Source organism: Pseudorasbora parva, chromosome 13 (assembly GCF_024679245.1).
Source record: "Pseudorasbora parva isolate DD20220531a chromosome 13, ASM2467924v1, whole genome shotgun sequence".
Taxonomy (NCBI): Eukaryota; Metazoa; Chordata; class Actinopteri; order Cypriniformes; family Gobionidae; genus Pseudorasbora; species Pseudorasbora parva.
The window spans coordinates 46,451,456-46,479,159 of NC_090184.1; the positions used below are offsets into that span (position 1 = coordinate 46,451,456).

Sequence of the window (27,704 nt, forward strand, 5' to 3'; positions counted from 1 at the left end):
TTTTGTTCATCATGTGAAAAGGTTTGTGAGGAGGGGAACCACAAGTAACATAACTTACCAGTTTTGGAAATGTTGTTTTGAATTTATTGCACCAGTGTGTTAGACTATATTGTAGTGTGTGTGATTTTGAGGGCTTGTGTGTCTTGTCTGAGGGCAGAGTTTGGTTTTTCAGCAAGAGTGAATGGTTTTGATTGTAGAGCTTCATTTTGACCTGAAAATAGGTTGTTTGGGAAACTGGGTGAGACGTTATGGATTTGTGTTTATAGTTTTGAGAATATGAGGCATAGTTTCAAGAAATGGGTTTAAGCAATCGAGAAAAACTGTAATCACAAGAAATAAAGTCTATTTATTCATGATTCGGATCGCCAATGTCTCGTGATTTCAGCAGTTTGACTCGCGATCCGAATCATGAATCGATTCGCTGACTCATAACCGTTTGAATCTTTATTTGAGGATTGAACACAAACGCGGAAGAGAAGCCAATGCTGAATAAAGTCGTAGTTTTTGTTATTTTTGGACCCAAATGTATTTTGGATGCTTCAAGAGACTCTAATTAACCCACTGATGTCTCATATGGACTACTGTGATGATGTTTTTATTCCCTTTCTGGACATGGACAGTATAGTGTGCATACACTTGCATACGCTCTCGGACTAAATATAAAATATCTTAAACTGTGTGTGAAGATGAACGGAGGTCTTACGGGTGTGGAGCGACATTAGGGAGAGGAGTTCATGACAGACATTTCATCTTTGGCTGAACTAACCCTTTAAATGTTAAATGGGATGAGGAATAACGGCGGCGTTATGTCATCGAACCGGCCATCATCTGTTTTATTGCTGATGGGCTTTTTTCCCCGTTCGTAATGTGGCAAAGGGAAACTGTCAGGCTAGTTTCTGACACGCATTTACATTCTCCAATGACAAGTGACACCAGCAAAAGGCCACAGAAAACTGTTTATTGATCAGCGTAAAACTATTCAGCGGAGCAGATGAGGTTATAGCTTAAAGAAGGCGACTTCATTACATCACGCCGGCTGTATTTCTGAGGCGTTTAAGAGCTGCTGATTGGTTGGTAAAGATGTTGATGGCTCCGGGTTTGCCGCTCATCACAGCTATTAACTTCTCACCACGGTCATTCATAATCTCTTGCATACTAAACGCCGAGTGTGTCTCGATGCATTTAGGGGCTGAGGGATTGGAAAACGGCCAGCTAATGAAATGGGAAGAACTCACGGCCAAAGTCATTTGACACTGCCAGCGGCCGCCGGCTCACAATTAAACGAATTCCCACTGCATTCTGACCTTTAGCACAACACAACAAAAGAAAGCGCCAGGAATGTCTCATCAGCTGTTGAATCAAAGCTAAAGCGCTTTACATGTCCATAAATTAACGTCCGGATCAAAGGCTGAAAACAGGATGAAGAGCAGAACTTCCTTTAGTCGCATCCATTGGGATCGAATGATTCAAAAATAACTTTTTCCCCATCAAGTTATGAAAATGTCACTTTCTCAGCACACAAAGTTTGGGTCCAGTTTTGTATTTTTTCACAAACGTGGCCAACGTTACGTTCAGGAAACGTATCATCACGGAAACGTTAATTCAGAATGCTCTCTGAAACGTTTAAAAACACATTTAATCATCCAACTGAGACATTTCAGGAAAACGCTCCCTGAACGATGCGCAAATTACACTTTTTATATCATAATTTAGACTTCATCAAAAATATTGCAACTTTTTGTCATAATTAAGGCTTGAAATTTATACTTTTTGTCAATTTTTATCTTAGTGTGTCATCATTTTTCAAGACTTTTCCACAGTATTTCATCATTTTGACTTTGTTTCATAAATATGATTCATAATTACAACTTTTTGCCATTATCATGGTTTCATTTATAATTTCAAGTTGTCATAATTTCGGCTTTTAAGACACAATTTCATTTTAGAGTGTCATAATTTAGACTTTTCATCTCATAAATATGACTTTTTAACTTTTTGACATAATTTTGATTTTGCATCTCATTATTTTGACTTAATTTGTCATAATTTGGAATTTCATGTCATAATTCCAACTCTTTGCCATTATTATGGCTTATTTTTAATTTAAAGTTTTAATGTCATAATTTCAGCTTTTAAGCCACACTTTTTTCTTAGTATGTCATCATTTTCATTTTACATCTCATTATTTTTTACTTAGTTTGTCATGATTTGGAATTATTTCCAGTCATTATTTAGACTTTCCATCTCATAAATATGACTGTCATAATTTCAACTTTTTGTCATAATTAAGATGTTATAATATCAACTGTTTCTCAATTTTCATCTTAGTGTGATAATTTAGACTTTTTGACAGTATTCCATATTTATGACTGTTTAAACTTTGTTATAATTAAATTTTAGGGTGTCATAATTTAGACTTTCCATCTCATAAATATGATTTATGAGTCATAATTTAAACTTTTTGACATAATTTTGATTTTGCATCTCATTATTTTGACTTAATTTGTCATAATTTGGAATTTTATGTCATAATTCCAACTCTGATTCCAATTCCAAATTTTAGGGTGTCATAATTTAGACTTTCCATTTCATAAATATGATTGTCATTATTTCAACTGTTTGTCAATATTTATCTTAGTGTGTCATTTTGACTTTCATCTCATTATTTTGACTTAGTTTGTCATAATTTGGAATTTTATGTCATATTTCCAACTTTTTGCCATTATAATGGTTTCATTTATTTGGACTTTTCATCTCATAAATATGACTGTCATAATTTTTTAATTTTTGTCATAATTATGATGTCATAATAATTTTTGTCTTAATTTCGACTTTACATCTCATTTTGACTTAGTATGTCATAATTTCGAATGTTATGTCATAAATATATATTTATGTCATAATTTAAACTTTTTGCCATTATTATGGTTTAATATATAATATTAAGTTATGATGTCATAATTTTAAGTCACAATTTTGACTTAGTATGCCATAATTTAGAATTATGTCATAATTTCAACTTTTTGTCAATTTCATTTTAGTATGTCATAATTTAGAATTTCCATCTCATAAATATGACTAATATAAATATATTGTCAACTTTTCGTCATAATTAAGACAGAAGTTATTTCAACTGTTTGTTAGTGTGTCATAATTTCAACTTTTTGTCAATTTCGTATGTCATAATTTAGACTTTCCATCTCATATGACTGTCATAATTTCAACTTTTTGCTATAATGAAGACATGTTTTTTCAACTGTTTGTCAATTTTCATTTTAGTGTGTTATAACTTCGACTTTTTCACAGTATTCCATAATTATAACTGTTTAAACTTTGTCATAATTTTATTTTAGTATGTCATAATTTTGACATTTTATCTCATAAAATATTCTTTTCAAAATATACTTTCAACTGTTTGTCAATTTTCATCTGTGTCATAATTTCATCTTTTTTGTCAATGTAATTTTAGTTTGTCATAATTTAGACTTTCCATCTTATAAATATAACTATCAGAATTTTAACTTTTTTATGATGTCATAATTTCGTTTTTTAAGTCACAATTTTCACTTAGTATGTCATAATTTAGAATTTTATGTCAATTTCAACTGTTTGTCAATTTTCATAATTTAGACTTTCATATTCCATAACATACTGTTTATAACTTTGTCTATAATTAAATTTCAACATTTCATCTCATAAAATATAACTTTCAACTTTTTGCCAAACACTAATAAAATAAATAATCATGTTTCCAAATGAAACTTTTTTTTTTTTTAGATGAAACATCTACATTTTTCAGTAGACCACATTATCATCTCTGTGAATTGGTGCAGTTTAATTCACAGAAATTTAGTTTGGCCAACTGAAAAATTTAGATGCGATCAGTCACTAGAACATTTTCATTTGGAGACCAGATTTTTTTTTTTACAGTGTAATGAGGACATCCTATCATCAACTGAGGAGCGTTTTGTTGCCTGGTGTGTTGTTGTTTTTCTGAACGCTCCGCCATAATGCAGATGCCATAAACATGAGCTGACAGCGGCTGTCAGAGTTCATTAAAGGCTCGTCACATATGATAATGCGGCGCGCTCGAGTCAGCAGCCTTGTGTGTGGCTGGAGATTCATTGACGAATGTCACATCGCCAATAGATTTATGTATGCAAATGAGCGGTCAATACTTCCGCCAGCGCCTAAATGTACTGTAACGCTCGTTGTCCATGAGATCGTTCTCAGTCAAATAAAATCAAGCGACACGAGCAGGACCAGGCTCTGATTAAGTAGATTTTCCGAATGGAAAACTCTGCAGTTCCTCCTTTCGTCCTAGTAAAGCTCGTCTGATGTCTTAAGGCCGTTTTCCATGAGCGTTTATGAGCGTCCCGTGCTCATATTCTCTGAATTTGCTTAAAGGACCCCGTGGGACTTCACAAATTCAAAGCAAAGGTTGCAGTTTGAGTTTAATCATTAGGCCTCAGACAGAAAGTCAATTAGTGGAGATCAATATTTTTAAGAAACATTGAAATCAGGCGAGGGCACGACTGCCTCTATTAAAGAGCGCTAATGCATGCAAATACACAATTAACAGAAACACCGAACACATGAAAGCCAGTCCAATGCCGATTTATCTTTGAGCTGAGCTGAATAATGACTCCATTGTCTTCCGTATTCCTGCTTAACATGCGAATGCGTCTCATATTTGATGAAGTTTCATCAGTTATTTTCCTGTTTATCCGTGTGAAGCTGCTGTAAAACGATTTTAAGCGCTGTACACATAAACCTGACTTTACTCGATCAGCATTTGAAAGCTTGTTTATGAAAGGAAATAAAGTTTCAGATTTCCGAGTCATAAACTTAATTGCGATATAATTTTATTACAAGAAATAAAGTCAGAATTCTGAGTTATAAACTTTATTGCGATATAATTTTATTACAAGAAATAAAGTCAGAATTCTGAGTCATAAACTTAATTGCGATATAATTTTAATTACAGGAAATAAAGTCAGAATTTCGAGTCATAAACTTAATTGCGATATAATTTTAATTACAAGAAATAAAGTCAGAATTCCGAGTCATAAACTTAATTGCGATATAATTTTAATTACAGGAAATAAAGTCAGAATTCTGAGTCATAAACTTAATTGCGATATAATTTTATTACAGGAAATAAAGTCAGAATTCTGAGTCATAAACTTAATTGCAATATAATCTTAATTACAGGAAATAAAGTCAGAATTCCGAGTCATAAACTTAATTGCAGTATAATTTTAATTACAAGAAATAAAGTCAGAATTTCGAGTCATAAACTTAATTGCGATATAATTTTAATTACAAGAAATAAAGTCAGAATTCTGAGTCATAAACTTAATTGCGATATAATTTTAATTACAGGAAATAAAGTCAGAATTCCGAGTCATAAACTTAATTGCGATATAATTTTAATTACAGGAAATAAAGTCAGAATTCTGAGTCATAAACTTAATTGCAATATAATTTTAATTACAGGAAATAAAGTCAGAATTCCAAGTCATAAACTTAATTGCGATATAATTTTAATTACAGGAAATAAAGTCAGAATTCCGAGTCATAAACTTAATTGCGATATAATTTTAATTACAAGAAATAAAGTCAGAATTCTGAGTCATAAACTTAATTGCGATATAATTTTAATTACAGGAAATAAAGTCAGAATTCTGAGTCATAAACTTAATTGCAATATAATTTTAATTACAGGAAATAAAGTCAGAATTCTGAGTCATAAACTTAATTGCAATGTAATTTTAATTACAGGAAATAAAGTCAGAATTCCGAGTCATAAACTTAATTGCGATATAATTTTAATTACAAGAAATAAAGTCAGAATTCTGAGTCATAAACTTAATTGCGATATAATTTTAATTACAGGAAATAAAGTCAGAATTCTGAGTCATAAACTTAATTGCGATATAATTTTAATTACAGGAAATAAAGTCAGAATTCTGAGTCATAAACTTAATTGCGATATAATTTTAATTACAGGAAATAAAGTCAGAATTCCGAGTCATAAACTTAATTGCGATATAATTTTAATTACAGGAAATAAAGTCAGAATTCTGAGTCATAAACTTAATTGCAATATAATTTTAATTACAGGAAATAAAGTCATAATTCTGAGTCATAAACTTAATTGCAATATAATTTTAATTACAGGAAATAAAGTCAGAATTCCGAGTCATAAACTTAATTGCGATATAATTTTAATTACAAGAAATAAAGTCAGAATTCCGAGTCATAAACTTAATTGCAATATAATTTTAATTACAGGAAATAAAGTCAGAATTCCGAGTCATAAACTTAATTGCGATATAATTTTAATTACAAGAAATAAAGTCAGAATTCTGAGTCATAAACTTAATTGCGATATAATTTTCATTACAGGAAATAAAGTCAGAATTCTGAGTCATAAACTTAATTGCAATATAATTTTAATTACAGGAAATAAAGTCAGAATTCCGAGTCATAAACTTAATTGCGATATAATTTTAATTACAAGAAATAAAGTCAGAATTCTGAGTCATAAACTTAATTGCGATATAATTTTAATTACAGGAAATAAAGTCAGAATTCTGAGTCATAAACTTAATTGCAATATAATTTTAATTACAGGAAATAAAGTCAGAATTCCGAGTCATAAACTTAATTGCGATATAATTTTAATTACAAGAAATAAAGTCAGAATTTCGAGTCATAAACTTAATTGCGATATAATTTTAATTACAAGAAATAAAGTCAGAATTCTGAGTCATAAACTTAATTGCGATATAATTTTAATTACAAGAAATAAAGTCAGAATTCCGAGTCATAAACTTAATTGCGATATAATTTTAATTACAGGAAATAAAGTCAGAATTCCGAGTCATAAACTTAATTGCGATATAATTTTAATTACAAGAAATAAAGTCAGAATTCTGAGTTATAAACTTAATTGCGATATAATTTTATTACAAGAAATAAAGTCAGAATTCTGAGTTATAAACTTAATTGCGATATAATTTTATTACAAGAAATAAAGTCCGAATTCTGAGTTATAAACTTAATTGCGATATAATTTTAATTACAGGAAATAAAGTCAGAATTTCGAGTCATAAACTTAATTGCGATATAATTTTAATTACAGGAAATAAAGTCAGAATTCCGAGTCATAAACTTAATTGCGATATAATTTTAATTACAAGAAATAAAGTCAGAATTCCGAGTCATAAACTTAATTGCGATAGAATTTTAATTACAGGAAATAAAGTCAGAATTCTGAGTTATACACTTAATTGCGATATAATTTTAATTACAGGAAATAAAGTCAGAATTCCGAGTCATAAACTTAATTGCGATATAATTTTAATTACAGGAAATAAAGTCAGAATTCCGAGTCATAAACTTAATTGCAATATAATTTTAATTACAGGAAATAAAGTCAGAATTCTGAGTCATAAACTTAATTGCGATATAATTTTAATTACAGGAAATAAAGTCAGAATTCCGAGTCATAAACTTAATTGCGATATAATTTTAATTACAAGAAATAAAGTCAGAATTCTGAGTCATAAACTTAATTGCGATATAATTTTAATTACAGGAAATAAAGTCAGAATTCCGAGTCATAAACTTAATTGCGATATAATTTTAATTACAGGAAATAAAGTCAGAATTCCGAGTCATAAACTTAATTGCAATATAATTTTAATTACAGGAAATAAAGTCAGAATTCTGAGTCATAAACTTAATTGCGATATAATTTTAATTACAGGAAATAAAGTCAGAATTCCGAGTCATAAACTTAATTGCGATATAATTTTAATTACAAGAAATAAAGTCAGAATTCCGAGTCATAAACTTAATTGCGATATAATTTTATTACAAGAAATAAAGTCAGAATTCTGAGTTATAAACTTAATTGCGATATAATTTTATTACAAGAAATAAAGTCAGAATTCTGAGTTATAAACTTAATTGCGATATAATTTTAATTACAGGAAATAAAGTCAGAATTCTGAGTTATAAACTTAATTGCGATATAATTTTATTACAGGAAATAAAGTCAGAATTCTGAATCATAAACTTAATTGCGATATAATTTTAATTACAAGAAATAAAGTCAGAATTCTCAGTTATAAACTTAATTGCGATATAATTTTATTACAGGAAATAAAGTCAGAATTCCGAGTCATAAACTTAATTGCGATATAATTTTAATTACAGGAAATAAAGTCAGAATTCCGAGTCATAAACTTAATTGCGATATAATTTTAATTACAAGAAATAAAGTCAGAATTCTCAGTTATAAACTTAATTGCGATATAATTTTATTACAGGAAATAAAGTCAGAATTCTGAGTCATAAACTTAATTGCGATATAATTTTAATTACAGGAAATAAAGTCAGAATTCCGAGTCATAAACTTAATTGCGATATAATTTTAATTACAGGAAATAAAGTCAGAATTCCGAGTCATAAACTTAATTGCGATATAATTTTAATTACAGGAAATAAAGTCAGAATTCCGAGTCATAAACTTAATTGCGATATAATTTTAATTACAGGAAATAAAGTCAGAATTCCGAGTCATAAACTTAATTGCGATATAATTTTAATTACAGGAAATAAAGTCAGAATTCCGAGTCATAAACTTAATTGCGATATAAATTTAATTACAAGAAATAAAGTCAGAATTCTGAGTTATAAACTTAATTGCGATATAATTTTAATTACAGGAAATAAAGTCAGAATTTCGAGTCATAAACTTAATTGCGATATAATTTTAATTACAGGAAATAAAGTCAGAATTCCGAGTCATAAACTTAATTGCGATATAATTTTAATTACAAGAAATAAAGTCAGAATTCTGAGTTATAAACTTAATTGCGATATAATTTTAATTACAGGAAATAAAGTCAGAATTCCGAGTCATAAACTTAATTGCGATATAATTTTAATTACAAGAAATAAAGTCAGAATTCCGAGTCATAAACTTAATTGCGATATAATTTTAATTACAACACTGTAAAACATTATTTAGAAAAAAAGTAACCTGGTTGCCTTAAAATTGAGTTAATACAATGAACATTTTTTGAGATTCGACAACCTTTATTTAAAAGATTATTAAAAGATTTTGTAAGCATATTGGGTAATAATGTGTGTGTTATTTCTGATGACGTAGTGAAACATGCCAAATTGTGCTATTTTCATGATTTATCAATTTTTTTATGTGGTTCAGATACAATAATATTTTGAGTTTCTATTTATTAAACTAATTTCCTTCATTGTATCAACTCAAATTTTTAATTTCAATAAACTCAACATTAAGGCAACCAGGATACTTACTTTTTTAAGTTAAACCAACAAAAACCACCACAAATTTTTTACAGTGAAGAAATAAAGTCAGAATTCCGAGTCATAAACTTAATTGCGATATAATCTTAATTACATGAAATAAAGTCAGAATTCTGAATTATAAACTTAATTGCGATATAATCTTAATTAGGCTACAAAAAATGAAGTCAAAATTCCAAGTTATAAATTAACTACCAAGAAATAGCGATAGAAAGTTGCAATTAGCATTATTCTGTGGTGTTAATCCTGAGAGGTCCAGTGTAGTCTGCTCAGATTAGCGCTTCAGAAGAGTTCCTGCTCCGGTTTATCCGCGACCCTTATTCTCAACGCACCCAGAACACGCTTTAATAGTCACCCGTGTTTATCCGCACTGAACGCCACACACTCCATATATCGACTCTGACCCTCACGAGACAGGAATGAACACACACACACACACACACACACAAAGGTCCGACCGCACAAATCATTCCTCCTGCCCGGCGCAAAATGAGCAGGCATTGGATTATAAAGAACCATCACAAACAGATAAGAGAAATGAATTAACACCGGCCTTATCGCGCCGCTTGCCAACACGATGGTGAACTTCAAATTTGCCAAATCAGGAATCGCGCATGCGGAGCAATTCCTCAACCGGCCGCGGATGCTCACCTTCTGGAAAAATGACACAGAAAAGTGTAATTTTAGTTTTAAAACTGATCACAGTCACAGTTAATTAATATAAAATCACGGAATAGGAGAGATAAAAGCCGGCACACTGCAAAAAATGCTCTTCTTTTTGTCTTGTTTCTAGTCCAAACATCTAAACATTCTTACATTAAGAAACATTTACTAGACAAGTACAAATTATTTTCTTGTTTTGGGGGAAAATAACAAGAATTGTTAGATATTTAGGCTGGGAACTAATAATGAAGAGAGTTTTTGCTTAAAATAAGATAAATAATCTGCCAATGGGGTGAGAAAAATAATCTTAATTCAAACAGAAAACAAGATTATTTTTCTCACCCCATTGGCAGATTATTTATCTTATTTTAAGCAAAAACTCTCTTCATTTGGAGTTATTTTTTCCCAAAACAAGACAATAATTTGTACTTGTCTAGTAAATGTTTCTTAATGTAAGAATTTTTAGATATTTAGACTAGAAACAAGACAAAAATACTGAGTAAGAAGAGCATTTTTGCAGTGTGCCTGTAAAGGTGGACGTAAAACAAAGAGACGAAGTATCAAAATGATCTTATATTTCATTTGCAGTTATTACGGCACTGAGAGACATTCATCCCATGTTTGAACGGAGTCGCACATTTGCAAGCAGATGATATTGTTTGTGGTCTGGCATCGGCGTTCATGACAAACTGATGCAATTTCAGCGGTGTCGCGAGCGAAGCCTGATATTTGCTCCTCGCGGCTCCCAGATTTGAATCGCAGGGTCCAGAGGCCCTTCTGCTGACAGGACACAAATAATTACAGGCCGCTCTCTTCATTGGCTCTTATATTGCGGCTCTTATCTGAAGGCCCGCGGTGTGTTTGATCAAGTAAGGTCACTGTATTCTGACCATAACACAACATAACACTGCTATTTGGAGATACGATAAACAAAAGCCAGACAACGTTTTATCAGCTGTGTTTGTGTTTTTGCTACAAGTGTGCCTGAATTTCTTGATTCTCTTTCAATGCATCTTCCTAAGGATTTAAGCGCTATTTGATCTGAATTTAAAGGACAACTCTGGTGAAAAATTAACCTAGGGTAATTAAAGGGTTAGTTCAGCCGGAAATGAAATGTCTGTCATTAACTCGTCTCCCTAATGTCGCTCCACACCCGTAAGACCTCCGTTCATCTTCACACACAGTTTAAGATATTTTATATTTAGTCCGAGAGCGTATGCAAGTGTATGCACACTATACTGTCCATGTCCAGAAAGGGAATAAAAACATCATCACAGTAGTCCATATGAGACATCAGTGGGTTAATTAGAGTCTCTTGAAGCATCCAAAATACATTTGGGTCCAAAAATAACAAAAACTACGACTTTATTCAGCATTGGCTTCTCTTCCGCGTTTGTGTTCAATCCTCAAATAAAGATTCAAACGGTTATGAATCAGCGAATCGATCAATGATTCGGATCGCGTGTCAAACTGCTGAAATCACGAGACATTGGCGATGTGAATCATGAATCGATTCGCTGATTCATAACCGTTTGAATCTTTATTTGAGGATTGAACACAAACGCGGAAGAGAAGTCAATGCTGAATAAAGTCGTAGTTTTTGTTATTTCTGTCTTGTTTCTAGTCCAAACATCTAAAGATTCTTAAAACAAGAAACATTTACTAGACAAGTAAAAGTAATTGTCTTGTTTTGGGGAAAATAACTCAAAATGAAGAGAGTTTTTGCTTAAAATAAGATAAATAATCTGCCAATGGGGAACATTATTTTACTTACCGTTGCTTACCCCATTGGCAGATTATTTTGCTTATTTTAAATTAAGTAATCATTTTTACTTGTCTAGTAAATGTTTCTTAATGTAAGAATTTTTAGATATTTTGACTAGAAACAAGACAGAAATACTGAGTAAGAAGAGCACTTTTTTGCAGTGCAATGAAGGAAATTGGTTTACATTTACATTTATGCATTTGGCTTACATTGCATTCAAGGAACACAATTTTACAAATAAAAACTCAAAATATAATTTTATCTGAACCACATTAATTTTTTTAATTAATCACGAAAATAGCACAATTTGTCATATTTCACTGCGTCATCACAAATAAAACACACAATTACCCAATATGCTTACAAAATCTTTGAATATTACTTGAATACAATGTTTTCGTTTCTTAAAAATGTTCATTGTATTAACTCAAATTTTTAATTTTAATGAACTCAAAATTAAGGCAACCAAGTTACTTACTTTTTAAAGTTAAACCAACAATATTTGGTAGCACTTTATTTTAAGGTTCAGTTATTAGCTAGTGTCTTATGATCATGCATATTACTGTGATATAGTCTGTTTATTAGCACTTCTAAAGCTCATATTAATGCCTTATTCTGCATGAGCTTATTCTACATCCCTTAATCCGACGGAATACCTAAACTTAAACACTACAAAAACTACCTTACTAACTATTAATAAGCAGTAAATTAGGAGTTTATTGAGGCAGAAGTCGGAGTTAATAGAGAATATGTGTTCCTCATACTAGTGTTACCAAAGAATAATAAGCAGTAAATTAGGATTGTTAAATCTTTTACAGTGATGGTCCAAGAGCACGTCAATGTCTTAATGATCCTAAAAATAGGGTTCTTTATCTTTATTCAAATGTTTATTAGGTGGCCTTAAGTCCTATGGACTTCTTGTGTTCAGATTGTATTGTAAAGCACTTTAGCTGATATTGAGGTGGATACGAGTAGAGTTAAGGACAGGTGTGGTGTGTGTGTGTGAGAGTTTAAGAGAAGTGCCTACAGAAATTAATTACAGACGTAATTACATGCAGGTATTTTTTTAAATGTAAGTACAATGTAAAAACATGTATGAACACAATAAGTGCATTGTATCAAATGATTAATTACAATGTTAGTACAGAGTAGTTAAGGCCGTCTAATATAAAGTGGGTCCATGTTTTTTGCTCCCACATTTGTGTGAATGGCTCCGGGACAGACACTCACTCACCTGTAATATCAGAAACACCTGCAGGAAAAGCTCCAGACATTCAGATGAAGAATGGATCGGCCCTACAGACAGACACAGACAGCCTTCATAATCATCTTCCTCAAAGATGCAGCCCATAATGCGGCGCCGCGGTGACAGCTTGCCAATATGACGGGCCATGGGGTTTTTGACGTATATGCAGAGCGCTGCAATGCTCGGCGGGCCTGTCAAGAACACGGTTTATTTTATTTCTCTGTTTAAGTGAGTTTAAGCAGCGATGTGACATCCTCAAGATCGACTGCTGCTTCTGCTCCCTCGGAAAAAGTCCAAACTGAACATTTCTTAAAGGGCTGGTGTCATGCGGTTTGACTTGTTTAACTTTAGTTAGTGTGTAATGTCGCTGCTTGAGCATAAACAGTCTCTGCAAAGTTACAGCGCTGAAAGTTCACTGCAAACGGAGATATTGTCTTTTAAAGTTACGGCAGTTTATTGCCTACAAAAATGGCCGGTTTGGACTACAACGAGCTTCTTCCTGGGTTGGTGACATCATAAACCCTCGCTAGTCTCCGCAGATGTGACTTCTGCCCTTAATGGGAAGGGGCGTGGCCTTAACCTGTGCTTGGCACTTCAGCCAATAAAAATGCAGGAAACTACATTTGGCCATCTGACCAATCTAAGACCATTGTGTTTTTCAGAGGGAGGGGCTTCATAGAAGCAGGAAGAAGACGAGCCGTTCAGAGCACAGACAGCGGTGTGGAATAAAGGGAGGATAGAAGAAAAATACAGCATTTAAAAAAAAAGAAGTATTAAGACATGATATACTGCACCGCATAAACACAAGCTCTTTCTCGCTCTCTGAACGAGATCCGGAATACATGTTTAGCTGAAGGCAAAGAAAAACTACAAACGCATTTACACACCGTACATTCCCTACAGATCGCCAAGACTTCTCCAGTGGCTTGTGTTTACGGGAATAATATGGAAGCTTGATTCTGCCACGGAAAACAAAAATTTAAAAAGTGTATGCCTCGCAATTGCAAAAAAACATCAGAATTGAGAGATACAAACTCTCAATTGCGAGAAAATGTTTGAATTGTGATAAATAAACATTCAAATTGTGAGATATTAACTCTCAATTGCGAGAAAACATTTTAATTACAAGATTAAAAATCTTAATTGCGAGAAATGTTTTAAATTGCAAGATATAAACTCTCAATTGCGAGAAACCGTTTTGATAGCGACATATAAACTCTAAATTGAGAGAAACCGTTTTAATAGCGAGATATAAACTCAACGCAAGAAAACGTTTTAATAGCGAGATTTAAACTCAATGCAAGAAAACGTTTTAATAGCGAGATATAAACTCTAAATTGAGAGAAACCGTTTTAATAGCGAGATTTAAACTCAATGCAAGAAAACGTTTTAATAGCGAGATTTAAACTCAATGCAAGAAAACGTTTTAATAGCGAGATATAAACTCTAAATTGAGAGAAACCGTTTTAATAGCGAGATTTAAACTCAATGCAAGAAAATGTTTAAATTGCGAGATATAAACTCAATGCACTTTTTTTTTGAATTGCGCGATTTAAACTCTTAATTGGGAGAAACCGTTTTAATTGTAAAAAATGAACTCGCAATTGCGAGAAAAAACGTCAGAATTGCGATATAAACTCTCAATAGGAAGAAAGCGTTTTAATTGCAAGAATAAAAATCATAAGGCAAGAAAATGTTTGAATTGTGAGATATAAACTCAAATGCGAAAAACCATTTTAATTCCGAGATATAAACTCTCAATTGCAAGAAAACGTCAGAATTGCGATATAAACTCTCAATAGGAAGAAAACGTTTTAATTGCAAGATTAAAAATCTTAATTGCGAGAAAATGTTTGAATTGTGAGATATAAATTCAATTGCAAGAAAATATTTTAAATGCGAGATATAAACTCTCAATTGCGAGAAAACGTTTTAATTGCGAAATATAAACTCTTAATTGCAGAAAAAAAAGTAAGTGCGAGATATAAACACTCAATTGCAGAAAGCGTTTTATTGTGACATATAAACTCTCAATAGTGAGAAAACGTTTTATTGCGAGATTTAAACTCTCAATTGCGAGAAAACGCCAGAATTGTGAAACATAAACTTTTACCATAAACAATTACCATGTTTATTTTTATTCCGTGAAAGAAACAAGCTTTCATAGAAAAAATACATTGTAGAGCAGACCTACAAAAGTAAATATTCACTACAGCCAAAAACACGAAGTCGAGTTCTCATTCTGATTCATTCCTTTATTAAGGTTCCAGATATCGTTGCACAGGAATGTAGAGTAAAAAATACTTGTGATTAAAAAATCTGTTAGAACAATGAATCAACTGAAATCTTTAAAATTTTCAGGCTACAAAGCAAAATAAAAAAATATACATATGTATATTCGCCGCCGCGAGTAGCAGAGTCCAAAGCGCACGAGCTGCCGAAGGCCAGCGGTTATTATTGATGCTCTTAAATACTGATTGAGATAATAATGCTTCATTCTGTACATACGAGACAAAAACAGAAGGCCTTCCCCTGCCGGATCATCGCCTAATGCCAAATTCAGTCCAAGAACAGCACACTTTGATCCGACTTCCGGATCATCTGAGTGAAGAAACCACAGCGCTGATCTTCAGACACCAGACAGGTACAAATATGAAGAGATTCAGATGCGTTTTTATTATTGTAGTGATGCTATGATTAGAGTTTAATTAGGTCTGTGCAGCCTTTTCTTGCAGGATCAAACTGGAGGAGAAAGAAAGCCGAGGGTCGTCCGATTATGCGATGGCTTTGGCTTCAGGTAAGAACGCCTCCCAATACTTTATTAGCTGAAAAACAGAGACAAGAAAACACCACATGACATCTGAACACGGTTCTCTACTCTGATTGGACGACCATTAACCCTCATGGTCTGGCACACTGCAAAAAATGCTTTTTTTTTTAAAAGTGTTGTTGTCTTGTTTCTAGTCAAAATATCAAAAAATTCTTACATTAACAAACATTTACTAGACAAGTACAAATTATGGTCTTGTTTTGGGGAAAAATAACTCAAAATGAAGAGAGTTTTTGCTTAAAATAAGATAAATAATCTGCCAATGGGGTGAGAACAATAATCTTGTTTTCTGTTTGAATTAAGATTATTTTTCTCACCCCATTGGCAGATTATTTAGATTTCCTTTTCCCCGAAAATCCTGCACTCTTTTTTTAAAAGAAATCTTAAAGTCTTCCGTCAGTCGCTTCATATTTGGGATTAATTTATTTAGTTTTACTGACTAAATTGTATAAATTAAACATCTCATAAACATGCTTTATCAAAATTGAAATAACTCATTAAATATTATGCAATCATTTAAGGCATTTTTGGCATAAAGGGTTCTTTAAAATTGAGTCAAGAAAGCTAGAGATCAATATTGAACCTTTTTCTAACACTGTGTCTTAACCAGACGTGATGCGATAAAACATTATAGCCAATCAGAAGAGTGTGGGGGTGGAGTCTCACTGCAAACACTCTGCATTCGCAACCACAGCCAATCAGAAGAGTGTGTGGGGGCGGAGTCTCACTGCAAACACTCTGCATTCGCAACCACAGCCAATCAGAAGAGTGTGTGGGGGCGGAGTCTCACTGCAAACACTCTGCATTCGCAACCACAGCCAATCAGAAGAGTGTGTGGGGGCGGAGTCTCACTGCAAACACTCTGCATTCGCCACCACAGCCAATCAGAAGAGTGTGTGGGGGCGGAGTCTCACTGCAAACACTGCATTCGGAGCCACAGCTAATCAGAAGAGTGTGTGGGGGCGGAGTCTCACTGCAAACACTCTGCATTCGCAACCACAGCCAATCAGAAGAGTGTGTGGGGGCGGAGTCTCACTGCAAACACTCTGCATTCGCAACCACAGCCAATCAGAAGAGTGTGTGGGGGCGGAGTCTCTCTGCAAACACTCTGCATTCGCAACCACAGCCAATCAGAAGAGTGTGTGGGGGCGGAGTCTCTCTGCAAACACTCTGCATTCGCAACCACAGCCAATCAGAAGAGTGTGTGGGGGCGGAGTCTCACTGCAAACACTCTGCATTCGCAACCACAGCCAATCAGAAGAGTGTGTGGGGGCGGAGTCTCACTGCAAACACTCTGCATTCGCCACCACAGCCAATCAGAAGAGTGTGTGGGGGCGGAGTCTCACTGCAAACACTGCATTCGGAACCACAGCTAATCAGAAGAGTGTGTGGGGGCGGAGTCTCTCTGCAAACACTCTGCATTCGGAACCACAGCTAATCAGAAGAGTGTGTGGGGGCGGAGTCTCACTGCAAACACTCTCCATTCGGAACCACAGCTAATCAGAAGAGTGTGTGGGGGCGGAGTCTCACTGCAAACACTCTGCATTCGGAACCACAGCTAATCAGAAGAGTGTGGGGGCGGAGTCTCACTGCAAACACTCTCCATTCGGAACCACAGCTAATCAGAAGAGTGTGTGGGGGCGGAGTCTCACTGCAAACACTCTGCATTCGGAACCACAGCTAATCAGAAGAGTGTGTGGGGGCGGAGTCTCTCTGCAAACACTCTGCATTCGGAACCACAGCCAATCAGAAGAGTGTGTGGGGGCGGAGTCTCTCTGCAAGCGCACTGAACTCACAACCACAGCCAACCAGAGGAGTGTGTGGGGGCGGAGTCTCTCTGCAAACACTCTGCATTCGCAACCACAGCCAATCAGAAGAGTGTGTGGGGGTGGAGTCTCTCTGCAAGCACACTGCACTCACAACCACAGCCAACCAGAGGAGTGTGTGGGGGCGGAGTCTCTCTGCAAACACTCTGCATTCGCAACCACAGCCAATCAGAAGAGTGTGTGGGGGTGGAGTCTCTCTGCAAGCGCACTGCACTCACAACCACAGCCAACCAGAGGAGTGTGTGGGGGTGGAGTCTCTCTGCAAGCACACTGCATTCGCAACTACAGCCAACCAGAGGAGTGTGTGGGCGGAGTCTCTCTGCACGTGCACTGCACTCGCAACCACAGCCAATCAGAAGAGTGTGTGGGCGGAGTCTCTCTGCATGTGCACTCACAACCACAGCCAATGAGAAGAGTGTGTGGGCGGAGCCTTTCTGCAAACGCACTGCACTCTCAACCACAGCCAATGAGAAGAGTGTGTGGGCGGAGTCTCTCTGCAAGCGCACTGCATTCGGAACAAAAAACAATCAAAAATCAACCATTGACCATTTAAAAAATAATATTGTCACGTATCGCCGCCATGTCTGATTAGGACACGTAAGAATGATTGCACTGGACTCAAACTTACTGACTCGCAATTACTAACTAACTTAATTACTAACTTTTGCATTACTTTTTTCAAAACAAATAAATAAATAAAGTAATTTTTGCGTATGGTTCTGAATCATTAAAGGTCATCAGCAAGTACATTGGTCAATAAAATGAAATTGAATGCATACAGATATTTGATTTATTTAACATTTAATGATAGTAGGTTTGCATTTCACAGATTTTATAAATATTGAGGAATTCTGAATCTTTTTTTTTTTTTTTTTTGCAAATGAGATTAGTAAATGCACGCTCACATTTAGCCTATAATTACAATAACAATCGTTTACACACAACGACTCCACACTTGCGATTTTAGGGTTTTACAATATTGGGACAAGAGAGTTGTCAGTCAATAAATTGGAAAACAAAGTAACTTGCGTTACTTATTTGAAAAAGTAACTCAGATATTTAGTTGTAAATTTGAAAATTAACGCATTTCTTGACTAGTTACTTGAAAAAGTAATCTGATTACGTAACTCATGTTACTTGTAACGCGTTACTTTACTAGTTACTTGAAAAAGTAATCTGATTGCGTATCTCAATCAACTTTATTTATATAGCGCTTTTACAATCACGATTGTGTCAAAGCAGCTTCACAGTGTCAAACAGGATAATATTGCGACAAAATTAGATTTGGCTGTACAGTCGTTCTGGAGAAAACAGTAATGTTATTAGCTTAGTTTAATTTATCATATAGCAACAATGTTGGCAGATCAGTATTATAGTTTATAGAATTAAATAAGACCTAATTCATACATTTTATTTGTATAATAAGTTGAATAACTTTATTCATATTTTTAGTGTCCCCAACTGAGCAAGCCAAGCCAAAGGCGACAGTGGCAAGGAACCGAAACTCCATCAGGGCGTGATGGAGAAAAATAAACCTTGGGAGAAACCAGACTCAGTCGGGGTGCCAGTTCTCCTCTGGCCTATTAACACACCGTGTAAGAATATTATCTCAAGTTACTTGCAACGCGTTACTTTACTAGTTACTTGAAAAAGTAATCTGATTACGTATCTCAAGTTACTTGCAACGCGTTACTTTACTAGTTACTTGAAAGAGTAATCTGATTACGTATCTCAAGTTACTTGTAATGCGTTACTTTACTAGTTACTTGAAAAAGTAATCTGATTACGTAACTCAAGTTACTTGTAACGCGTTACTTTACTAGTTACTTGAAAAAGTAATCTGATTACGTAACTCATGTTACTTGTAACGCGTTACTTTACTAGTTACTTGAAAAAGTAATCTGATTACGTAACTCATGTTACTTGTAACGCGTTACTTTACTAGTTTCTTGAAAAAGTAATCTGATAACGTAACTCATGTTACTTGTAACGCGTTACTTTACTAGTTTCTTGAAAAAGTAATCTGATAACGTAACTCATGTTACTTGTAACGCGTTACTTTACTAGTTTCTTGAAAAAGTAATCTGATAACGTAACTCATGTTACTTGTAACGCGTTACTTTACTAGTTTCTTGAAAAAGTAATCTGATTACGTAACTCAAGTTACTTGTAACGTGTTACTTTACTAGTTACTTGAAAAAGTAATCTGATTACGTATCTCAAGTTACTTGTAATGCGTTACTTTACTAGTTACTTGAAAAAGTAATCTGATTACGTAACTCATGTTACTTGTAACGCGTTACTTTACTAGTTTCTTGAAAAAGTAATCTGATAACGTAACTCATGTTACTTGTAACGCGTTACTTTACTAGTTTCTTGAAAAAGTAATCTGATAACGTAACTCATGTTACTTGTAACGCGTTACTTTACTAGTTACTTGAAAAAGTAATCTGATAACGTAACTCATGTTACTTGTAACGCGTTACTTTACTAGTTTCTTGAAAAAGTAATCTGATTACGTAACTCAAGTTACTTGTAACGTGTTACTTTACTAGTTACTTGAAAAAGTAATCTGATTACGTAACTCAAGTTACTTGTAACGCGTTACTTTACTAGTTTCTTGAAAAAGTAATCTGATAACGTAACTCATGTTACTTGTAACGCGTTACTTTACTAGTTTCTTGAAAAAGTAATCTGATTACGTAACTCAAGTTACTTGTAACGTGTTACTTTACTAGTTACTTGAAAAAGTAATCTGATTACGTAACTCAAGTTACTTGTAACATGTTACTTTACTAGTTACTTGAAAAATTAATCTGATTACGTAACTCATGTTACTTGTAACGCGTTACTTTACTAGTTTCTTGAAAAAGTAATCTGATAACGTAACTCATGTTACTTGTAACGCGTTACTTTACTAGTTTCTTGAAAAAGTAATCTGATAACGTAACTCATGTTACTTGTAACGCGTTACTTTACTAGTTACTTGAAAAAGTAAACTGATTACGTAACTCAAGTTACTTGTAACGCGTTACTTTACTAGTTACTTGAAAAAGTAATCTGATTACGTATCTCAAGTTACTTGCAACGCGTTACTTTACTAGTTACTTGAAAAAGTAATATGTAACTCAAGTTACTTGTAATGAGTTACACCCAACACTGTTGGTGATAATACAGCATAACCAGAGATTTCTAAGCACGTACCTGCTGTTGTGTGTGAACTAGCGACTCCAGATATTTAACGATGACAACTTTGAAATCCTTCACTCTGTCTTTCTGTGAGGAGAAAAAGACACTGGAGTCAGATAAACAAGCGCTTCATTTAAAACAGCGAAAGCAAACACACACTGACAGCTGGACTCACCTCGAAGCGTCCAACCTCTCGTCGGATGTTTTTTGAGATCTGCTCAAAATCTCTTTCACCCTGCTGCACTTTCCCTTCCCACTAAACACACACACACACACACACACACACACACACACACACACACACACACACGCTTCATGACTTCAGTGTGTGTGTCCAACACAAACAGCTGAAAAACTGTCTGTCTCCAGCAGAATAAACAAAGTCAGGTCAGAAGGTCTAGTGAGTGCGTGGTTATCATTTATGGGATGAGAGCGATGAATTATAATGTTACACTGCAAAAAAATGCTCTTCTTATTTTAGTATTTCAGTTTCCAGTCCAAATATCTACATATTCTTAAATCAAGATGCATTTACTAGATCGGTAAAACAATATTTTTGCTTGTTTTCCGGGGAAAAAAAAATCAAAATGGAGTGAGTTTTTGCTTAAAACGGGCAAAATGATCTGCCAATGTATTTCTGTTCGGAAACAAGATTATTTTTCCCACCCCATTTTATGTCGTTTTACTGATCTAGTAAATGCATCTTGATTTAAGAATTGTTAGATATTTAGACAAGTCAAAATGACTTGAGTAAGAAGAGCATTTTTTGCAGTGCAGATAAACAACACAAGACATCAGCCACAGTACATTAGAAACACTGCTCATCTGATTAAAGTGAGAGATTACAGGCGCTGCGCTGTATTAGGAAGCATGTCGAGTGCGTCTGATGAATCCATAGTTAGGCTTTGATGTGCATAATGCAAATATAAGAGGCATGAAGAGTGTAAAAGAGCAGGCGTGATGATGAAGACAGCAAATAAAATCAAGCGACGGTCCTACCTCCTCGATCTCCTTTGTGGGGCGTGACGGGGAAAATGCAGAAATTAAAGAGGCTGAAAATGTTTCGTGCTCAAAAGAATCAATAACTGTCATGAACTCTTGCAGCTGTCGGTGATTTGAAGTAACAGTAGAGATATGAATGAACCGAAGGGAAATAAACATGCTGGATAATTCCCATCATCCCCAGAGCCGCTCACAAACTCAAGCTGTGTCCCAAATGACGCATTATGCAGCAGTCTACCAGCTAGTGCAGGAGGTTTAAGAGGGTATTTTGTCATCCGGCATCGGGTTTAATAACCACTATGACCACCACAGTCCACACTTCTCCTTTTGGTTAGTTAATTGCATCATCCAGTGGACTTCTTGTTTGAATTTATAGTTAACAAATTAAGTGCACTATTTACTCTACAAAATGGCCAAAATTACAATTCAAAAACCGAAATGGAAAATTACACTTATTAAGAAAATATATGTATTTTTTATAAATATTAGACTTTTTAATAAAGTTCATGAAGTTAAATTAATTTGAATGAAAAAAGTACAAGTAATAACATTTATTAATTTATCATTAAAATAACAATTCAAAAATCTATTTTAAAATAGTAATTCAATTTACAATAAGATGTAGTGAAGTATATGATGACTTTTATTTTGGAGTTTGTGCGTGAATCTGCCGATGGTTTTCTGGATTTTTATTTTGGAGGCCTGTCATATAACAGTGCATAAGTGTGTGAATTAGGACACATCTTTACACAGAGCTCATAAGTGAATCCGATGATCAGTTTGAGCTGACGTGTCAGCATCAGAAGCGTGTGTGTGTATGTGTGTGTGTGTGTGTGTGTCTCCATCAGAAGCATGTGTGTGTGTGTGTATATGTGTATGTGTTCTGTGCCTCCATCAGAAGTGTGTGTGTGTGTGTGTGTGTGTGTGTGTGTGTGTGTGTGTGTGTGTGTGTGTGCCTCCATCAGAAGCGTGTGTGTGTGTGTGTGCCTCCATCAGAAGCGTGTGTGTGTGTATGTGTTCTGTGCCTCCATCAGAAGCGTGTGTATGTGTGTGTGCCTCCATCAGAAGCGTGTGTGTATGTGTGTGTGCCTCCATCAGAAGCGTGTGTGTATGTGTGTGTGTCTCCTTTAGAAGCGTGTGTGTGTGTGTGTCCTGTGCCTCCATCAGAAGCGTGCGTATGTGTGTGTCTGCCTCCATCAGAAGCGTGTGTGTGTGTGTGTGTGTGTGCTGTACCTCCTTGATCTCGTCTTTGGCCTGCTGGAGTTTGTCAGGTTTGTTGGCGTACTGTAGTTTGGCTTCGGCCTCTCTCTTGCGCTGCAGCATAATCTGCGCCTCCTGCCACTTGCCCCAGGTCTTCATGCGCTGGTCGAACACGCCCTGCGGACACGTTACAGTGATGTCACAGTGATGTCACAGTCACAGTGATGTCAGAGCTGTCACGCCGATGTCACAGCCATGTCACAGTCACAGTGATGTCAGAGCCGTCACGGCGATGTCAGAGCTGTCACAGCGATGTCATGGCGTGATGTCAGTGATGTTACAGTCACAGTGATGTCAGAGCTGTCACAGCGATGTCACAGTCACAGTGATGTCAGAGCTCTCACAGCGATGTCACGGCAATGTCACAGTCACAGTGATGTCAGAGCTGTCACGGCGATGTCAGAGTCACAGTGATGTCAGAGCTATCACGGCGATGTCACAGTCACAGTGATGTCAGAGCTGTCACGGCGATGTCACAGTCACAGTGATGTCAGAGCTCTCACAGCGATGTCACGGCAATGTCACAGTCACAGTGATGTCAGAGCTGTCACGGCGATGTCACAGTCACAGTGATGTCAGAGCTGTCACGGCGATGTCACAGTCACAGTGATGTCAGAGCTGTCACGGCGATGTCACAGTCACAGTGATGTCAGAGCTGTCACGGCGATGTCAGTGATGTTACAGTGATGTCACAGTGATGTTACAGCAAAGTCACAGCGATGTCAGTGATGTTCCAGTGGTTACAGTGATGTTACAGTGATGTCACAATGATATCAGTGATGTCACAATGATATCAGTGATGTCACAATGATATCAGTGATGTCACAGTGATGTCAGTGATGTCACAATGATATCAGTGATGTCACAGTGATGTCACAGTGATGTCACAGTGATGTCACAGTGATGTCAGTGATGTCACAGTGATGTCACAGTGATGTCACAGTGATGTTACAGTGATGTCAGTGATGTCACAGTGATATTACAGTGATGTCACAGTGATGTCACAGTGATGTCAGTGATGTTACAGTCACAGTGATGTCAGAGCTCTCACAGCGATGTCACGGCAATGTCACAGTCACAGTGATGTCAGAGCTGTCACGGCGATGTCACAGTCACAGTGATGTCAGAGCTGTCACGGCGATGTCACAGTCACAGTGATGTCAGAGCTGTCACGGCGATGTCACAGTCACAGTGATGTCAGAGCTGTCACGGCGATGTCAGTGATGTTACAGTGATGTCACAGTGATGTTACAGCAAAGTCACAGCGATGTCAGTGATGTTCCAGTGGTTACAGTGATGTTACAGTGATGTCACAATGATATCAGTGATGTCACAATGATATCAGTGATGTCACAATGATATCAGTGATGTCACAGTGATGTCAGTGATGTCACAATGATATCAGTGATGTCACAGTGATGTCACAGTGATGTCACAGTGATGTCACAGTGATGTCAGTGATGTCACAGTGATGTCACAGTGATGTCACAGTGATGTTACAGTGATGTCAGTGATGTCACAGTGATATTACAGTGATGTCACAGTGATGTCACAGTGATGTCAGTGATGTTACAGTCACAGTGATGTCAGAGCTCTCACAGCGATGTCACGGCAATGTCACAGTCACAGTGATGTCAGAGCTGTCACGGCGATGTCACAGTCACAGTGATGTCAGAGCTGTCACGGCGATGTCACGGCGATGTCACAGTCACAGTGATGTCAGAGCTGTCACGGCGATGTCACAGTCACAGTGATGTCAGAGCTGTCACGGCGATGTCACAGTCACAGTGATGTCAGAGCTGTCACGGCGATGTCAGTGATGTTACAGTGATGTCACAGTGATGTTACAGCAAAGTCACAGCGATGTCAGTGATGTTCCAGTGGTTACAGTGATGTTACAGTGATGTCACAATGATATCAGTGATGTCACAGTGATGTCAGTGATGTTCCAGTGGTTACAGTGATGTTACAGTGATGTCACAATGATATCAGTGATGTCACAGTGATGTCAGTGATGTCACAATGATATCAGTGATGTCACAGTGATGTCAGTGATGTCACAGTGATGTCACAGTGATGTCACAGTGATGTCACAGTGATGTCACAGTGATGTTACAGTGATGTCACAGTGATGTCACAGTGATATTACAGTGATGTCACAGTGATGTCACAGTGATGTCACAGTGATGTCAGTGATGTTACAGTCACAGTGATGTCAGAGCTCTCACAGCGATGTCACAGTCACAGTGATGTCAGAGCTGTCACGGCGATGTCACAGTCACAGTGATGTCAGAGCTGTCACGGCGATGTCACAGTCACAGTGATGTCAGAGCTGTCACGGCCATGTCACGGCGATGTCACAGTCACAGTGATGTCAGTGATGTTAGTGATGTTACAGTGATGTCTCAGTGATGTCTCAGTGATGTCTCAGTGATGTCTCAGTGATGTCTCAGTGATGTCTCAGTGATGTCTCAGTGATGTCTCAGTGATGTCACGGTGCTGTCACACCGATGTCACAGTGATGTCTCAGTGATGTCAATGATGTCAGAGTGATGTCACAGTGATGTCAGTTATGTCAAAGTAATGTCTCAGTGATGTCTCAGTGATGTCTCAGTGATGTCTCAGTGATGTCTCAGTGATGTCTCAGTGATGTCACAGCGATGTCACAGCGATGTCACAGCGATGTTACAGTGATGTCACAGCGATGTCACAGCTGTCCCTCACCTTGACGGCCCCGATGAGCCTCACGTAGTCCCCCAGCAGCTCTGAGAACAGGCAGAAGTCGGCACAGACCTGGTCCTGGTGCAGCTGGTCGATCTTCTCCTCCACCTCGGCCAGCTGAGACAGCGCTCGCGACAGCGCCGTGTGGTCCTCGGAGTTTCCCAGCATGGCCGCGCTCTTCGCGAACGACGCCGTGTTCACCGACAGCTCTGAGGATTATTAATGTGTGTGTGTGATCATGACTGCAGTAAAGCAGTGAAATATTCCTCCAGTGCAAATCAACTGTTCTCTATGGCCGCATTTACACCGCATGCTTCAAGTGGCCCAATTCCGATTTTTCCCTCTCATGTGGCTCAGATCGGATATGACGTGAACGTGCAAGCAGGAAAAAAACGCATGATTCTGATATCCTCAGATTGGATTCAGGCCTCACTCATATGTGGGAATAAACCCGGTATGATGATTCGGATACGTGCATTAGCGTCTGCCATGTAAACGGTCCAATCGGACCTTCCCCAGTAAATGCGAGTCGTTCGTTGTTGAGAAAGGAAGGCAAATGCGGTTTACTTGCGTTGTCAGTTTACTGGTTTGCGGTTAACGGGGAAAACTGGTTAATTTCAATAAGCGGATAGGTGTGAGTTATCAGCTTACTGGTGTGCATGTAAACATGCTCAATGAAAAAGAGACGGAAGCGAATAATGTGACACGAACTGCGATCAACGGCTCTTTTTGTTTTTCTCCACCTTACGAGAGAAATGCTGACCTTTAAAGATGTGTGGAAAAGTGCGGAAAGCAAAACATAATAATCATTTTGTCTGCGTCCATTGCATATCGCGCTGTTTTACTTCCTTTTCCGGGTCAGAACGTCTCTAGCGGGAGCAACATCAAGATGTTTGGTCTGGAAACTCACCATTGACGGCTCAATCTGAGGGGCGGATAAACGGCTGTCTGTCAAACTCCCTCTGCACGCGATAGGATAGCGCTACACCAACCAGAGCAACGAAGGTGAAGCAGAGCTGAGAGATTAAACATTCGCCGTATCCGGTCGGCTAAACTCGAACACATCTTCCCTTCTTCAGAATGACTTCAGTGCCGTTCTTTGTTCTTTTCTCAGAGAAAAGCTGAACTCAAGTCTCCCAGAGTCGCGGCTAAAGCTGATTCGACAGACCGCCGTTCGCCAGTTTCTGTGTTTACTAGAAGCACGCAAACGCAACTCGGCCATCATTATGTTAAGCCCCGCCCACCGACTCTAAACACGATGTGATTGGCCTGACCAGAGTTTGGCTTTTACAGCTCAGAAGTGTATTGAGAGTTGCTAGACGACACTCGCGGCAGATTAGATTAGCTGCCGCTACGGTGCGTCTAGATTTCTAGGCTACGGTTTCGCCAGTGTACAGTTTAAATGCAAATATCGTATTTAGCTCGCTTTTAAAAGATGATGTAAGCGGCCCAAAAAATCTGATATAGTCACCAAATCGGAATTGTGCATCAAGACCTGCAGTGTAAATGCGGCCTATGTGAATATATAGTAAAGTGTGATTTATTCCTGTGATCATCATCATTATTACTCTTTAGTATCAGATGATCCTTCACTAATCACTCTCAGATGAGGATTATTATCAACACACATTTAGAAATATAATCTTTTGTAACATTTATGATGATGTTGTGAGGCTCACCCTTCCGGTGACACACCAGTGACTCGACACTCATGTGTAGTTTCCGGAGCTGGACGTCCAGATTATCGAACTGCTGCTGCTTCTCTTCAAACCACTTCAGAAACACACACACACACACACACACACACACACACAGTTTAAAGACTCATTACACAGGAATATG

At 36.5% G+C, this 27,704-nt stretch overlaps 1 protein-coding gene across 1 annotated transcript in view; it reads right to left on the minus strand.

The window, feature by feature from the left end:
• Positions 1-15,274: 15,274 nt before the first annotated feature.
• The window catches only part of snx2 (sorting nexin 2), a 32,403-nt gene continuing 19,973 nt past the window's right edge, over positions 15,275-27,704 (minus strand). The window contains exons 10-15 of the mRNA XM_067414609.1: positions 27,542-27,635; positions 25,866-26,071; positions 23,115-23,258; positions 21,055-21,135; positions 20,895-20,966; positions 15,275-15,859 (exon numbers count right to left, since the gene is read on the minus strand). Of these exons, the coding sequence (XP_067270710.1) occupies positions 15,809-15,859; positions 20,895-20,966; positions 21,055-21,135; positions 23,115-23,258; positions 25,866-26,071; positions 27,542-27,635 (648 nt within the window). The 3' untranslated portion in view covers positions 15,275-15,808. The remainder of the gene's footprint in view (positions 15,860-20,894; positions 20,967-21,054; positions 21,136-23,114; positions 23,259-25,865; positions 26,072-27,541; positions 27,636-27,704) is intronic.